Raw genomic sequence first — 17183 nt, 5'->3', positions numbered from 1 at the left:
GATCCCCAAATAAACAGTTTAATTTCTAAACACCCTAAAAGCTACTTAAAACCACTGGGATCTCACAGATGTTAAATATGGCAGACAGGTAAGTGGAACCTGGCTATACCACTCACGAGCTGTAGGTCCTTAGCCTCTCTGTGCCTCAGTTTCCTGGTCTGTAAAATGAAACCAGTAACAGTAGCTACCTCATGGGATCTGAGTATTAAACGAGGTAACACACGTGAAGGTCTTAGAACAGCACCTGTGCAGAAGCAGCACCGGATAAGATGTTATTTTTCTCATTGTTGCCACTATCAAAAAAGCAAGGAACAGAGCAATGTAATAGCACAGAAAGCAAAGAAAACGTATACACGTGGGCGTGAACTGTCTCTGAAGGATCCACAAGGAACTGGGAGAGAACAGGAGGAAAGGAGACCCTTCCCTGTAAGACTGGTGCTTTCCACATCGTCAGGGCACTAAATTGTACACTTTTCAATAAGTAATTTTATGGTACCTGAATTTCACCTCAATTCAAGAGAACTGTGGAGTTTTTGAATTTGGCTCCATGGACAAACCAAGTAAATAAAATGTAAAACAAGGAGTAAAGAAAGGCAGGCATGGGCTTCCCTGGTGGCGCAGTGGTTGAGAGTCCGCCTGCCGATGCAGAGGACACGGGTTCGTGCCCCGGTCCGGGAAGATCCCACATGCCGCGGAGCGGCTGGGCCCGTGAGCCATGGCCGCTGAGCCTGCGCGTCCGGAGACTGTGCTCCGCAACGGGCGAGGCCACAACAGTGAGAGGCCCGCGTACCGCAAAAAAAAAAAAAAAGAAAGGCAGGCAGGCCCTCAGCATGTGCCTCCCTGGGCCTCAGGCCTCGGGCTCCTGGTGCTGGCCGTGGCCTGTCCTCTTCAGCATTGAGTGCCTGCCTCAGTCTCCCCTCCCGTCACTCCCAGCCGCTACTCCTGTCCTGGCCAGCCTCTCTTCCTAGCACCTGGCGACCAGCACCGAAAGCCCAGCCCTGCCCGCCTGGTACCACCACCCAGGCCACACTGGGCCCCAATCTCTGCCGTGTCACCAGCAGGCCCATCAGGCCTTCTCGAGCCAGGCAGGACCTCTGTCCCTTGGACCATCAACCTAGTGCCTGCTTCCCCTCCAGCCACTCTGCCGCCCTGGGTGGCTTCTCTGAGGCACCCTGACCTCTGACCCCTCTACTTTCAAAGTATAGCCGGGGCTCTGAGACCACCGCACCCTGGTCCACACCCCTCACCTCTCCCAGAGTCGGCCCAGCCTCCCGCCTTCCCCCCTCCTCCCGCCAACCTGCAGTCCATCGGCAGCGGGGCAGTTAGAACAGCCCACACCGTGGCCCACGACGGGCTGGGGACGTGGACGCCCCATCTGCCTCTCCGACTTCTCGCATCCACCTTGTCCACCTCAGAGCCCCCTTGCTGCTTCCCGTTCAGGAGCAGGTGCATCTCTACGCCCTTGGTGCTTTTAAACATGCCGGCAAATCCTTGCTCGGGTGCTTCTCTGAGTGAGGCTGGGGCGGCCCTAGCGGTTCCCGGGGAAGCAACAGGAGGCAGCCTGAGGCTCTGTGGGAGCAACCCCCGGAGCCAGACCCCACCTGGGGCGTGAGGAGTGCGAGTGCTGCGGTGTCTGCCCAGCTGTGACGGAGCCGTGGGGTCGGCCAGCCTGGGCCGGCCTCCGGACGACCAGTCCCAGCTGCCGTCTGACGCAGTAGCGTGAGATCCCCAGTGAAAAGCGCCCACCGGAGCCCCTCCCCCAATTCCTCACCCACTAAACTGTGAGCGAAATTGAAACGTTTAACGCCTGAATTTGAGGGCAACAGCTACTAGCAGGGCGCCTCAGGGCCTCCGCAAGGGCTGTTCCTTCTGCAGCTCACCGCCTACGCACCTCTGCTGCTGGTACCTCCGAGGCTGGCCCTGCACACCTCCCTCTGCCCCACCCTTATTTTCTTCATAGCACGTTTACCACCTGCCGTGATCGCACATGTTCGCCCCTTTTCCTATGCCCTCCCCCATCCATACTGTAGCCCACGAGGGCAGAGGGCGCCCTGTCCTGTTCTCCCCTAGGGCCTCAGCGCCCAGTGGGTACTCAGTGCCTGTTGAACGAGGGATCGAATGCATGCGAACTCCCGTGAGAGGGCAGAGGCCGCAGCTGGCGTCTTCTCAGGGGAGCTGCCAAGGCCCTGGGCCTCTGGCGAGGCGTGCTCACCCTCCCACCCCAGGACCCAACACTGGGCCCCCAGGGGCCTCCAGGGACTTTCCTGGATGGGAATGGGCTGAGATGTTGTCCTCAACTTTGGCCACCAGGTGGCAGCACAGGGACCGAGACTCCTTCCTAAGGACGCCAGGGGCTGGGACCCTACAGAGAACGCTGGTCCCAATGCGGGTGTAGGGGAGATCGGGGGCCGGCTGGGGGTGTAGAGAACCGGGAATCCAGGTCCCGGGCCGAGAGCAGCAGCAGCCCTGCCCGCAGGCCATTCTGGGCGTGAACTGGATGCTCGCCAAGGCTCTCTGTCCCGTTTGTCTGGAAAGTCATAATAGGGAGCTTCTGGTTTGTCTGTGAACTGTTTCCTGCCCCTCTGCCACTTGAGACCTATCATAGCATTTGAAGCCATATCTTTAAGACAGCAGAACTATTATTTATTTAATATTCTCCTTTAAATAGACCTTTAAAACTTACACATACCGGGAACGAACTTTTATATCAGCACCTTAACAGAAACCAGAGTCACCTGCCAGAAACAGACAGTAACTGTAGAAATAAAATCATCACCAACGTCAAGTGCTTAGGTGGCACTCACTGAGTGCCAGACGCCGTGCCAAACACCTCCTGTGTCTCATTCAGTTCCCACAACATGATGAGGTGTGTCCTAGTACTATGCCACTGCAAAGGGAACTGGGGCACAGAGAGGTTAGGCCACTTTCTTGATCTCACACAGCACGTAAGTGGCACCACCAGGGCTGGAATCAGCAGATTCTTCAAAAGCAGTTCAGAAACGCAGCCTTTCCCACACACTCACACTGCTCAGTGTTGGCTCAAGCGCACACCAGCACGCACAGACCACCGTGTAAAAACCAGGCTACAGGGTGCGCTTGGGAGAAGGAGACACCCTTGGGCCTGATTCCGGGAAGGGGGGTTCCGGGGGAGTCACGTATAGGCGGCTAGTGCCCCAAGCCAGCCCCTGGACCCCTGGTACGTAACGCAGCAAAAAGGCAACGGGACACCGTGCTCCCCCGGCCCGCTCATCCGCCAATGTGACAAGGCTTCTCGGCCTCGGGTAGAGGATGGCGCCCCCGGACGAGCGGAAGAGGACAGAGCCGCGCCGGCGACAGGTCTCCCTCCACCCAGTCTCCACCCTTCGCGCCCTGGACCACTGCTCGGCTGCCCCGGGCAGACTGGCCCGCCGATCCGCCTCGCCCACCTGCCTGGTCCCCAGCAGTCGCCGCCTCGCCCCCCCACCCCGCCCCTGGCGAGCAGAGCCCTCGCCCCCGCGCCGAGGGCAGTGGTGCGCGCCGCCGGGAGGGTCCCGAAGCGGTCCCTGGTCCGGATCCAGGAGCGAGGACCAGTCCCTGGGCGGCCCTGGGGTGGGTTGGGGGTTGGGTTTCGGGTCCGGTTCCCGGTGAGCGTCTGGCCCGAGGACTCTTCCGTCAGCGGGTCAGCGGGAGGGCCTGGGGCGAGTTGCTCTGGGGCGGGCCTCGGGTCCTGGTCCGAGAACTCATCCGTGGGCGGGTCCAGGGGCGGGGCGGGGCGGGAGGCCGGCTTCGGGTGCGGGCCGGGCCGGACCCCGCGGACAGCAGCGCGCGCCGGGCAAGCATGGGGAGGCGCTGGTGGTGGCGGCGGCGCGCGCTGGTGGCCGCGTGTCTGGGCGCCGCGCTCCTGCTCCTGCGCCCGGGTGAGTGCCCGCCGGCCCCAGGGCCGCCCCACCAGCGGCCGGACCCCCGACCGGGCGGGGGCACCTGCGGTTTCCTCCCGGGCTGGGGCACCGGGGCAGGCGGGCTCAGAAAGGCTCTAAACGCCCCGCCCTTGTCCCGGCTCCCCGCAACGGTCTTGTCCCCTCGGGAGTGGGTCTCCCAAGGCCCGGAGAGGTGAGAGATGACAGTCTGGGCCTACCAGCCGGGGCCCAGGGACCAGGTGCGTGGTGGGCGGCGGAGGGCATTAGGCCCACCCGGGAAGTTCGCCTCCTTTGCCTCGCGCTCACCCCGCTTAGCGCCCGGAAACCCCTCCGGGTCTGCGGCCGCGCAAGGGCGGCGGGCTTGACGCTCCGGGTCCGGAGGTGGCCCCTCCGCGCACCGCGCTGCGCCCTGGCGCCCCTGCTCCGCCTTAAGTTCGCACCGGGAAGGACTAGGGTCCTGAGCACCCACCTCATGGTCCGGTGGGGGAAACAGGCAGCCAGTCGTGACCGCCGTGCGGATTTCCAGCTCCGAGCCGGGCATGTGCTGAGTCTTCACTTACGGGAGAGGCCGAGGGGCCCGTGGGCGGCCTGGGGCTGGAGGTGCCCAGCCAGAGGCCCGTTCTGACCTCTGCTCTGTTTGCCTTTTCCTGGTGTGAGTGTGAGTGAATGTGAGAGTGTGTGTTGGGGGAATCTGTATCTCCTCCCCCACCCCCCCGGGCTCTGCAAGAATCCTTGGAATCACTCCTTTGGAGCCTTGCAGAGGGGGTCCGGGGAGGAAGTAACCGTGTCCCCAGGTGGGAGGGGACCATGGGAGTGTGGGGTCAGGGTGGCTCAAGAGATGAGGCTGAGGAGACTTTGGGGGCAGCATGGACCCACCTGGCTGGGTCTGGGTGACCTATCCCCGCCCCCCTGCCCAGGGCCTCAGTACTCCCATCTGTAAAATGGGCTGCTTGAGTTCCTCCTTACAGGGTCTCTGGGGAAGTGCAGTTAAACGGGAGCAAAGTGGCTCCCAGCCTCTTCATCAAGCCAGAGGTCACATGGGTGGCCTGGTGCCCCTGCATCCTGGGGTGAGGGGCTTCCTTCTCCTGCTCACCTCAAACCTCTGTGACTGCCTCTGGGCTGGGGTCGGGGTGAGCTGGGCTTGGGAGGCCTCCTCGGGGCTCACCAGGGTTCTGCCCAGTCACCCTGCTCTTCACACCGTCCCCTCCATGTCTGGACACAGCTGCCCAGACCTGGCCGCCTCCCCAGGCCCACGGGAGGGAGCCGCAGTCAGTCTTTCCGTCCCCCGACCAGTTCTGAGAGCTGGGGGGCCATGGGGGTGGTGCTCCTGCCTCCTGGGGAGGGGGTTCCCATGCCCTAGCTGAGCCGAGCATCCCCCCACATCGCGTGGGCTGTAGTCCTAGTGTCTGCGGTCATGACACTGGCCACCCACTCTTTCTTGGACAAATGTTTACCAGGACCTAGGGCCGGGCAGGGCACAGTGGCTCCTGGCCCCCAGGGCTCAGGCTCGGGTGTGGGGGGAGAGAGGGCCTGCACTTTGTTCCTTCTGACTTCCTCCCTCTCCTGCAGGGTAGGAGGGTGCCTCCCGTGCCCCCTTCCTAGCCTTTGCTCAGGCCATTCCCCACCTGAGCCGAACCTGCCTCACGAATACCCTTGGCCATGACCCTCTCCCCCAGCAGGGTGGCCTCACTGCGTCCGGCCTGGCAGACCCTTCTGCAACCCTGCTTCCAGCGCCCCCGGGCGGGGAGGGGCCTTTCCTCTGCTTCCCAGAGCCCCTCTCTGTTCCTTCTGCACTCTCAGACTTTTCCCCATGGCCTGCTGCCAGCCATCAGAGCTGTGAGGGTGACCTGGACACGCAAGGGCTAATCAAGCCAGCCTACCCTGCTGGCTCTTCTGCCCCCAAGCCCTGAGCTGAAGCCCCGGACCCCAGGAGCCAGTGAGGCTGTGTTAACGGTGGGCCTGTGGCATCTCCGAGTGTGTCCCGGGCAGCGTAGCCCGAGCTGGAAGGGGGTGGAGCACGTGGCTTGTGGCAGGGGGATGGGGCTCCAGGACCCAGGAGGGACTGCAGCCGCCTCCTCCAGGCAGGTGAGTTTCCAAAGCGGCAGAAGTTGCCACAAGGTGGGCCGGAGACCCCCGAAGCGGGCTCTGCTGCCCCTTTTCTAGTGGGTAGGTCTGGAGCAGCCCAACTGGTGCCCGTCAGGCCAATGCTGACTTAGTGGCCAGGGTCCTGGGGATGAGGAAGATGCCAGAGGAGGTGGGGCAGCTGCCTGGGGCACTGCTGCCCTCAGCGCCTACCCTCGCCCCGGCCCCACTGACAGGCCCACTGTCCCCCCTGCCCGCCCACCCCTGGCTTCCCCTGTGGCTTACCTGGTGGGGTGACGGCTTCTGTGTGATGCCCTGGACCACGGATTCGCTTGTGCCAGCGTCAATCTGGGCTGGGGACAGAACTCGCTGACAACCTGCCCTCCCAGCGTCTGTTTTAACATCAAAAACCCAGATCTGCAGTCTGTCCCCTCTGGCCCCAGAGGCACACCCAGGGGAGCCGTGACGCTGCTGCTTTAGCTCCCCGGCCCTGCTGGTCCACAGGGGCCTTGCTGGGAGGTGCTGCAGCCCGCCCTGCCCCACCCCGTCCTGACCTCCATCCCCTTCCGGGTTCACAGGGTTGAGCATCTTTCCTGAGGTTGGCAATCAGGGGCGTTTCTCTCAGAGCCAGGCTGGGGCTCTGCCCACTTCCAGGGGACCCTGGGTGTGTGTGGGGGGGCTTGTTCCCAGGGGGCCCGCCCCCTCTCTTCTGGGCTGGACTGCTGCCCTCCTTGTCCTCTGGGGCATATCCCGTCCCTTAGGGCCCCGCTTCCCGGCCGAGGTCCGAGCATGATGTGGGGTAACAGGGACCTTCTCCCCCAACAGCCTTCCTGGAGGAGCTCCAGGGGGAAGGACCCAGGAGGCTCGGGTGGGGACGGCGGCTCTGTCCCCGCTGTCCGTCCGCTGCCTTCTCGGGCACAGCAGCACCTGGGGACCCAGCCGAGGGGACAACGGTCCACGATGGTCTCGGAGCCCCTTCAGTCGTGCAGTGTAGGGCCCCGTAGGCAGCCACCGTTTCTAATGAGACACCAGGATTTGGTCCCATGCAGAATAAATGCAGAAATGCCCAGTGACTCCTGGTGAGCCAACGTGCCAGGGCTGGGGGGGGTCGGTGAGGACAGGGTCTCTGAGGCCTCAGCAGCAGCTCCTCAGTGCAGGCGTCCGAGCTTGCCCCCGGCTGCCCTGTATCCGCCGCCTCCCCCGGAGCCCCGCAGGCCCCAGCCCGCCAGGCCTCCCAACGCCTGCTCCGTGGCGCCCCAGCGCCCGACTGGACCCCCGACTCCTTTCTGTCCTGGCTCTGGAATCACAGAAGGTGACGGGTCAGAGACGGGGCGCCCCCAGAGGGCCGTGTCTCAGACTCACTGGGCCAGATGCTCTGCCGTCAGCGGCTGGAACCACATCTGCATCTCTAGGTCTGGCTTTTCTCTGTGGTGGCCTCACTCCCCGCTCCCCAGCCAGCGGGCAGCGCCTTCACCCGTGGTTTCAGCCAGGGTCCCAAGGAGGCATCTCATTGGCCTAGATTGGATCACATGGTGCCCACCTCTGAGCCAATCGCTGTGGCAGAAAGGGATGGAATGCTCTGATTGGCCAGACCTGGTCACAGGCCCAACCCAGCAGCTACGGGAGTGGGAGCCTATCAGAACCACATGGAGGGAACAAGCCGGTTTGTGTCTGGAGGGGAATCAGGTGGGCGACCAAAAGGAGGGGGTGTGGCTGCTGGGAGCCCAATCAGTAGATGCTCACCACACTGCTGCCTACTCTCCCGAACTGCCGAAGGGTTCAGAGCTCTAAGGCACCTTCCGGGCCTCCAGAGAGTAAAAGTCAGCTGGCAAAGCAGAAGGCTCCAGAGTAGGGACTGGTCGTCCCCTTTTGCAGAGGAAGACGCTGAGATCAGTAGAAACGAAGTGACTTGCTCAAGGCCACCCAACTAGGAAGTATGGGTGCCAGGATTTAAACCCATGTCTAAATCCCAACCCTTATGCTTTCTACTGTACAGGGCAGAGGTATTTGGGTTGGGCTTTGAAGGCTGCATAGGAGTTTACCAGGTGGGAAACAACGAAAGAGAATTGCAGGCAGAGGGAGAGGCACAGACAAGCATAGAGGAGTGAGATGGCCTGGTGTGCTAAGGGATGTGCTGCTCCCTCAAGGGTTCAGGAGAGGGAGCAGTGAAGTGGAGGCCAGGAAGGTACTGGACGTTGGCGAGTGGCCTTGAATGACAGGCTAGGAATTGGGGTGATTGCCCCATGGCCAGGAAGGCGGCCATCAGTCTTTAAATAAATACTCGCAGACACTAGCTGAGGTACAGGGATTATAAGAAAACAAGACAGTGCCCTCCTTGCAGAGCTGACCTTCCAGAGGGGCAGCCAGACATCAGCCCACACAAATCAGATGATCTCAGCAGTAATGAGTGCTGTGAATAAATTAACGGGAGGCTGTTCATTGGAGAGGCCCTCTTTCTGGTGGGACATTGGAGCTGAGATCTGAATGAGGATTGACCCTAAAGTGTAGAGGTTTCTCCTGAGGTGGGGACGCACCTAATGTGTCCACTGACCAGCAGGAGGGCAGTGTGGCTGGAGCTGAGTGAGTGAGTGAGTGAGCAGAGAAGGGTGGGGCCGCGCCTGGAGAGGCCCTGGAAGGAACTGGGACTTGCCATCAGCCAGCTAGAAGCCACGTGGGCTTTACCATCACACGGTGGTGGGAATAAACCCTGTGATTGTCCCGGGCAGAGGAGACGCAACTGTACTGGGAGTGATCTGACCAAGCAGGGTCCGTTCTGGGCGCTGTGGAGCTCAGTGTCGAGTCTGAAGCTTAAATACAAGTGGAGAGGCGGCTACTTAAAAAAAAAAAAAAAAAGATTACTTTTTTCTTGTCAAGAGCTTGATCTCTGGAGGGAATATCCCTGCCCCGGGCTTGCAGGTCACGAGGGGACCGAATGGGCCAGACAGCGCTACTCCCGCCCATCTGTTCTTGCGACACTGGCCCAGCTAGAACTTATTAACCAGAAGCCGCGTCGTAACCTCTACTCCCCGGGCAGGGGGTCACCAAGCACAGCTTCCCCCACGGGTGCAGCCTCAGTGGCCCGGGTACGGCTGCGCCGGGCCTGTCCTTAGGGTGGGCGGGCCAAGGACGGTTTGTCAGTTTCTCTGTTTTCACCTTCCCTGTGCAGCGTGCCAGCCCCTGGCCTGCGGTGTTGTGAGGATGGGCGGGGTAGTGTGCAGGGCAGGGTGGGCCTCAAGGGCATGGCAGTAAAGGACGGTACTCAGGCCGTGGCCTGGGGTCAGGCCTGCTTAAGGCCCTTACTTGCTGTGAGGCCTCAGCAGTTTTCTTTAAGTCTTTAAGCCTCAGTTTCCCCATCTGTCAAGTGTGGATAACAATAGTCCCTACCCCCAGGAGTACGCGTGTCAGTGAGCAAAGCAAGGGCACGGTGCCAGGCTCTCGCCCACCCAGCACCTCCTGCCCGGCTCCCCGGCCTCCCTGCAGGCTCCTGTGCCGCCCAGGACACTCCAGCCCGCGTGCAGCCTCACGCTGGCCCACCGGGCCGGGACCAGGCCTGCTCGTGAGTCTGGGGCTGCCCGGCTCCCGGGCCTGGACCCCGTGGGCGTGGGCCCTGGGCGCCCCCAGATTGCGGGCAGCTCGCCCCCTCTGCTTCCCGCCCCTTCACACCCAGCTAGTTTGCTTTGAGCTCTTTCCGACATCCTGCTGTTGTCTGTTTCACCTCCTCCCAGCCTCCGTCCCTGTCCTCCTGTGTAACCGCCTTTGTCTCCGTCCCCTCTCAGTCCCTCCCCCCCCTCCTTCCGCCACCCTCTCCCCCTTCTCTCTCTAGAACCTATTTTTGTTTCCTTTTCCAAAGGAGAACCCGCCTGCGGCTTTGCCTGTGGCTGCTCTGGGCTGGCCCAGGCCCCTCCCCGGCCGTGAGGCTGGGCCTGCCCGTCTAACCCTCTGGCCCGTCTGCTCCACAGCGCCCTCGCAGGGAGGCCTGAGACCTGGAGGCTGGTGGAGGGGCTGAGGGCAGAGGACGCAGGCAGGAGGGCTTGGCCACGGGAGTGGGGGTAGCAGGATGCCTCCGTGTGGCCCTCTGGGAATGGCCCCTACCCTCGGAGCCCAGGCCTCCAGCTTCACGGAGGCGGGGCTGGGCCCAGGGATCGCCAGCGCATTCCCCTTCGACCCTCCTCCGTGGCCAGCCTGCCCACCCCGCCAGAGCGGCTCTCCTGCCCTGTGCAGTGGCAGGGGCGGAGCTGGGCGGGGCGGGGCGGAGCTGGGCGGGGCGCGGCGCGGCGGCCCAGCCCTGTAATCACTGGCCTCGGCTATTCTGGGCCTCTCGCCTTCCACCCACTGGCTCCCGGGGTCTGGGATGGGACCTACTTTCCTGCAGGCTGTGGTCCGGCCAGGAAACGAGAGGCCCCACACAACGCTTGGTGTTTCCGGAAGGCTGCGTGCTTCCGAGTCATGGGGCTCTGGGGTGCAGGTGGCCTAGGTCTGCTCCTCTGCATGCCCCGCGGTGGGCACCAGCCTTTTCTCCATCCCCAGCCGTGACCCTGAGGGAAGCTCCTTCCCTCTCAGAGGCTCCACTATCCCCTAGGCAAAGTGGTGAGGCGGAGTCCCGCCCCCCAGGGCTGTGCGTGGTGCTGGGCTGCCGTGGTGTCCGCAGCTCCGGAGGCCTCCCTGCCAGCCGGCAGCCAGGAAACGGAGGTTCAAGTCTTGGGACCACCGACGACCCCCAAGACCCGGGCAGGCCCTGAGGGCCTCACCCCTCCACGTGCCCTGGTCACGGCAGAGCGTGCTCCTTGTTCTGGGGACACGGGAGTGGGGAGGGGCCCTGAGGCTGCCAGAGGCCTGGCAGGTGGCCTGGACAGCGGGCTTCAGGTACTCACAGAGGGCTCTGGAGGCCGGGGCACGGCCTGTCCGCCTGTCATTCACTGGTTCATCCAACCACCTCCACCAGACACTGCTCCGGCTCAGCGGTTCTCAACGTGCACTGCGCGCCAGCAGCAGCAGCACGCCTGCGCTGTCAGAAACAGACTCACGGGCCCCGCTGCACCCCTGCGAGGGCCAGCAGCTCTGAGTACGGGGCCAGGCCACCTGTGTTTCAACAGGCCCCGTGCACGCTTAAGCTGGAGAACCACTGCTTGTGGTCAGTCGGCCAACAGATGAGTGCATCAGATTTTCCAGGTCTGCTTGTTTGCCAAAGACTTATCTTAAGGAAAAGCCTTGAATCCTGGCAGCATTTTAAGACCCTTCATTTGGTTGAAAGCCAAGGATCTTGGAACCCTTCGTTTTTTTTATGAATATATTATTTTCTCACATGATCCTGAATGCTTAAAGACATGCCTCTTATGAATATCCCATATTATTACGAATTCAATAATTTCTCAGTATCCATTGAATGTAGTTAAATTTGTAAACCAGACTTACACATGTTCTTGCATATATTACTTTTTACGGTCAATACTATTTATTTTTATTGAGATAATACTCTCATTCTAGAAAATTCACTTTTTTAAAGTGTACAGTGGTTTTTAGCATATTCAAAAGCTGTGCACTGTCACAGCTGTACAAACCCAGAACGTTAGCCACTAGCCCTGCCCCCCATGTTCCCAGTGCCTGCCTGCCTGCCCCTCCCCCCATCCCACCCAGAGCCCCTGGAAACCACTCATCTACTTCCTGCCTCTATGCATTTGCCTGTCCTGGGCGTTTTGTACAGACAGAGTCAAACAATGTGGCTAGCGCCTTCCGTGAGGCTTGTTTCGCTCAGTGTCAGGTTGCAAGGTGCATCCACACGGTAGCAGGTGTCAGCGCTTCACTCCTTTTTATGGCCATTAAGTGTGTTAGCTGTGGGGTTTTCCCAGACGGCCTTTATCAGTTTGACGAGGTTCCATCCGATTCCTAGTTTGTTTAGTGTTTTCATCATGAAACGGTACTGACTTTCGTGCAGTGTTTTTTCTGCATCTCTTGATGACCATGTGGGGTTTTTTCTTTATTCTATTAACATGGTGTATTACCTTGATTGATACTTTTATGTTGAACCAACCTCGCATTTCTGGAGTAAATCTCAATCGGTCATGGCGTATAACCCTTTTCACAAGTTCATGGATCTAGTTCGCTAGTACTTCCTTGAAGACTTTGCATCTATATTCATGAGAGATATTGGTTAATAGTTTTCTTTTTTTTGTGATATCTTTGGTTTTGGTATCAGGGTAATACTGGGTTCATATAACGAATTGAGACGTGCTCTCTCCTCTTCTGTTTTGTTTGCTTGTTTGTTTGTTGAAGAGTTTGGTAGAGATTAGTGTTACTTTTTCTTTAAATATTTGGTAAAATTCACCAGTGAAGCAATCTGATCCTGGGCTTTTCTGGAAATTTTTTAAAATTACTAATTCAATCTCTTTACTTGTTATATGTCTGTTGAGATTTTCTTTTTCTTCTTGAGTCAGTTTCAGAAAGTTGTGTCTTTCTAGATTGTCAGTTTCATAGGTCAAATCTGCCGTTGTACAGGTGCTTATACTGTATTCTTCAACCCTTTCTTATTTCTGTAAGGTCCACTACTAATGTCTCCTCTTTCCTTCCCATTGTTAGTAATCTGCGTCTTCATTTTTTCTTGGTCAGTCTAGCCAGAGACTTGCCAATTTGGGTGATTTTTTAAAGACTGCATTATAATTTATTAGTTTATTAATAACTGTAATCATATTTAAGAAAAACATGTGTTTGGTAGTTTTGGGAAGATTGAGGAATGCCGCGATGAGACAGAGAGCATCCCTGCCCTCGGAGGCTGCCAGTCTGGGCGAGAGCAAAACTTGCGTTTACCATGAGGAGACACACACGCCAGCAGGGCATGTACAGGCCACTGTAGGTGTCCCCTGCGGGTCACCTGAGCTGGTCACCTGCTCACCACCAGAGCCGGCAGCTTGGCTGTACCATGTCCGCTGCTGCCCAGCCCTTTCTGTCTGCCTGTGCCCGGGGCCAGGGGAGGCTGGACCCAGCCAGCCTGCTGAGCCCTAACCCTCAGGGCTCCATGCACGTGGCTGGCAGAGGTGGGGCGTGAGATGAAGGCAGATGGAGGTGGCAGAGGCTGAGGGTTCAGGGCATTCCCGGAGGGCAGGACGTGGGGGCAGGAGTGACACCAAGCACCCTGCCCTGGTGGACGACGGGCCCTGTCAGTGCCCCCAGAGGCAGGCGGGACACAGGCGGGAAACTGAGTCCCATAGGTGGATCCAACGTGCCGAGGTGAGTTGGCCAAGCCCCCAGGAACACAGCCAGTCGGTCTGGTGCAGCAGTGAACGCCCCTCTCCTTACACCCCCAGCGTTTGAAAACAGGGCCGTGGGCTCCAGCTGGCTTGGCGGCAAGAGGAGGAGTCCCCTGCAGATGCTCTACGACCTGGACCAGGTAGGCGGACAGACGCCCCGTCCCTCCCTCCGCCTCCAGCCACGGGAAACCCCGAGCTCCCACGTGGACCTGCTGCCGTGGGGCCGCAGCCACAGCTAGCCTCTGTCTGGGAGGGAATGCTGGGCTGTGGCAGGGCAAATCGTGGGGCAGGCTGAGACCTGGGGTCTCCAGCTGTGGACTGAGGCCACGCTCTCTGCAGCACTGTTCCACGTGGCGGACAGAACGACCAGTGGGCTCTGTGCCACCCACGGCAACAGGCGGCAGCCAAGGGACCCCCGATCTCAGTCCTGCTGTGACGGAGGGAGACAGGCAGGCACCCCCTCACCAACGGGGGGACCTGCAGGGACCACACACTGTGCCCACTGGGAGCACACGTCTGGCTCACACACACCCCAGCAGGCACACTCAGCACTACCGAGCGCCTGCGGGTCACCTGGGTCCCTGCCCTCGAGGCGCTGACGGTCCCGTGGGGGCAGGATGGCATCTGATGGCTTCCCGCACCAGCCTGCACTGATTTGTGTCCAGGCTGCCCTGAGCTCTGGCGGGAGGGCGCAGTGTAGATGGAGACCGACCCTCTCTGAGAAAGGGACACAGGGCCTGCAGAAGGACAGGGGCACCAAGTACGTGGCGGTGGCCAAGGGCCATAGCGGGGCAAGGGCAATAGGGAGCCGGGGAGAAGGACCACACTGGGCTGGGGAGGCAGCTGCTCACCGAAGCCCTGAGGGCTGAGTCCACGGCACCCACGCCCTTGGGGGGCAGGTGGGAGGCCTTGGTTCAGCGAGGGTGACAGGCTTGCCCTGGGCCACATGGCGAGCGGAGGGCAGGCCAGCCTCTCAGCAGGCTTCTGAGGAACAAGAAGCCTTGGTGGGGCTGGCTTGGCCCCCTCACAGCCTGAGGGCCCAGTGGCCGTTACGTGTCAAGGCATCCTGCAGCTGGACAGACAACAGCAGAGAAACGAGAAACGGTCTGACCAACAAGTGCTGACCGTGCACCGGGCACTCGAGTTCTGGGAGCCCACGCAGGCCTCACGGCAATCCTGTGCGACGGGGCGTCATTATCCCCGTTTACCTACGGCACTGCCCCTTGGCACAGGAAGGCCAAGGACCCTGAGAAGGGCACAGAGCTCGTAAGGACTAGACCCTGGGAGAGGGTCAGCTAGGCCGGCAGGGATGAGGGCTGTGGCTGTAGGACTCCGTCCCGAACCGGTGGGCACAGCCCCGGCTTCTGAATCCTGAGGGACCCGAGGTGGAGTCCCAGCGTCTCTCCTTGACAGCTGCAGGCAACCCACTTCCTCTGAGGCTGTTTTCTCTTCTGTAAAATGGAGAAAGCAGTGCCTGTCTTGGTATTCATGGGGCTGCAAGCGACAGAAAAGCTAGCTGAGGCCAATCTAAGCCGTCGGGACACGCACTGCTTACGTCTCAAGATGCTCAGAGACCAGCAGCCCTGGGTACGGCACAGGTCTCATCGCCATCCTCCGGACGTTACTACTGTGTAAGCTTCTGGTCTTACACCCCACCCCGGTTTTAGGGAACGGTGAGCAGATACTCAGTTTGCCCCGGCGCTTGGCGCTCTGACGTCAGACTTCTTTACCAGGCTGCCTCTGACGTCGCACGTCCGTTTTCCGGCTCTCGGGGTCCAGAGTGCCGTGCACGCGATCAGTCACATCCTGCACGTGCCTCAGGCCGGGTAGATTTATTTCCCCCCATCCAGGCCCCCTGACTCCCACGCGGCCCTGACCCACCCCCGTCCTGTCCCCCGCAGGGCCCGCGCTCCGCGCTGGCCGAGGTGCACCGGCAGCGGCGCGACCTGCTGCGCCGCGCCTGCAGCCACCACACGCGCCGGCAGCGCCTGCTGCGGCCGGAGGACCTGCGGCACGTGCTGGTGGACGACGCCCACGGCCTGCTCTACTGCTACGTGCCCAAGGTGGCCTGCACCAACTGGAAGCGCGTGCTGCTGGCGCTGAGCGGCCGCGGCCCAGGAGACCCGCGCGCCATCCCCGCGCACGAGGCGCACGCGCCCGGCCGCCTGCCCTCGCTGGCCGACTTCAGTCCGGCCGAGGTCAACCGGCGCCTGCGCGCCTACCTGGCCTTCCTGTTTGTGCGCGAGCCCTTCGAGCGCCTGGCCTCGGCCTACCGCAACAAGCTGCAGCGGCCCTGGGGCGCCACCTTCCAGCGCCGCTTCGGCACCGGCATCGTGCGCCGTCTGCGGCCGCGCCCGGGCCCCGACGCGCTGGTCCGCGGCCACGACGTGCGCTTCGCCGAGTTCCTGGCCTACCTGCTGGACCCGCGCACGCGCCGCGACGGGCCCTTCAACGAGCACTGGGAGCGCGCCCACGCGCTCTGCCACCCGTGCCGCCTGCGCTACGACGTCGTGGGCAAGTTCGAGACGCTGGCGGAGGACGCGGCCTTCGTGCTGAGCCTGGTGGGCGCGCCCGGCCTGCGCTTCCCCGAGCCGCCGTCCAGGGCCCAGGCCGCCGCGCGCGACCGTGCCGCGCGCCTCTTCCGCGACATCAGCCCTTTCTACCAGCAGCGCCTCTACGGCCTCTACAGGATGGACTTCCTGCTCTTCAACTACTCCGCTCCCTCCTACCTGCGGCTGCGCTAGCCCTGCGGGCGGGGGGATGGGGCGCGGAGACTGCGCAGGCTGCTGGGCCCTGACTCCGCCCGGAGAGTCGCCGCCCCCGCGCTCTCTCACCCTCGGCCCGCCCACCCCGCCCAACCGCATCCCCGGTGCAGCCCCCGTGCAGCCCACCTCCCCGCGGGGGGTGGCTGGACCCCTGGGTGCCTGCCGCCTGCTTCCTCGAAGCGCCCCAGCCGGCGGGTGCTTCCCCAGGACCCCTGAATGGCTGAGGATGGGATAATAGGTTTTTAGGTTGCGAGCGCCTGTTTTTTTCTTTTTCTTTTTTTTTTTTTTGCGGTACGCCGGCCTCTCCTTGTTGTGGCCTCTCCCGTTGCGGAGCACAGGCTCTGGACACGCAGGCTCAGCGGCCATGGCTCACTGGCCCAGCCGCTCCGCGGCATGTGGGATCTTCCCGGACCGGGGCACGAACCCGCGTCCCCTGCATCGGCAGGCGGACTCCCAACCACTGCGCCACCAGAGAAGCCCATGAGCGCCTGTTTTTTGTCCACTCTGTCCCGGAACCTATCCGTGGCGCAAGATTAGAACGCTGGCTGGGCGCAGGCTGTGGCCCATCCCGGGGCCCTCCCCACCTCACCTGCCCTGGTGAGGACAGCCCTGGACAAGGAGAGAAGGCCGCCCCCCCTCCCGGGCCGGACCCAGGGCAGGGCCAGCCTTGTCGCCAGCTCCGCCCAGGTGGCGATCGTGAGCTGCCGGCCACCTGGGCGTCCCGAGCCGGGAGCTCCGAGGGCCCTGTTCCGGCCCCACCCTTGGTCTCTGTCCTGCTCGGTCTTCCTGAGCCCACAGAGCCCAGGTTGCAACGTCGTGGCAGACTTTATACGGCCTTGGTGAGCTGGGGAGCTCACGTTTTTGAAGTAAATGTGTTTTGTTACTTTCTGACACTTCAGAGTTTCTGTGTCTCATTTTGCCATTTGTTCTGGGGGCATGAGGTTGTCTGATCTTGAGCCTGGGTCACCTTCACAGCAGCCCACAGGTGCCAGAGGTTATGTGGGGAGCGGGATAGGGAGGGGGTGCACCATGGGGAGCCTGCTGCATTCTGGCTCAAGGGGCGACAAGGACACTTGGGGGAAACCTATCCTTTTACTCTGCCTGGGTCAAGGCTTAAAGCTGAACCAGCTCAAGCCCTGCGCTTCGGGCTGTCTCCTGCCCTGGGTTTTGTGGGGGGTGTGTGTGTGTGTGTGCGTGTG

The 17183-nt window shown here is 61.4% G+C and overlaps 1 protein-coding gene across 2 annotated transcripts; it reads left to right on the top strand.

Annotated features, from left to right (window-relative positions):
• Positions 1–3361: 3361 nt before the first annotated feature.
• CHST13 (carbohydrate sulfotransferase 13) lies at positions 3362–16717 on the top strand. Of its 2 annotated transcripts, none has more exons than XM_079934096.1 (3): positions 3362–3896; positions 13277–13359; positions 15121–16717. In XM_079934096.1, the coding sequence occupies exons 1-3, from the start codon at positions 3818–3820 to the stop codon at positions 15961–15963; spliced, it is 1005 nt and encodes a 334-aa protein (XP_079790222.1). In that variant the 5' UTR covers positions 3362–3817; the 3' UTR covers positions 15964–16717. The 2 variants fall into 2 exon arrangements, with proteins under 2 accessions (XP_079790222.1, XP_079790221.1); XM_079934095.1 differs by having other exon boundaries at positions 13250–13359.
• The last annotated feature ends 466 nt before the right edge of the window (positions 16718–17183 follow it).

The sequence above is a fragment of the Stenella coeruleoalba genome, assembly GCF_951394435.1.
Source record: "Stenella coeruleoalba genome assembly, chromosome: 10".
Taxonomy (NCBI): domain Eukaryota; kingdom Metazoa; phylum Chordata; class Mammalia; order Artiodactyla; family Delphinidae; genus Stenella; species Stenella coeruleoalba.
The sequence above is the reverse complement of the archived record's forward strand: the minus strand, read 5'-3'. Positions and strand labels throughout refer to the sequence as shown.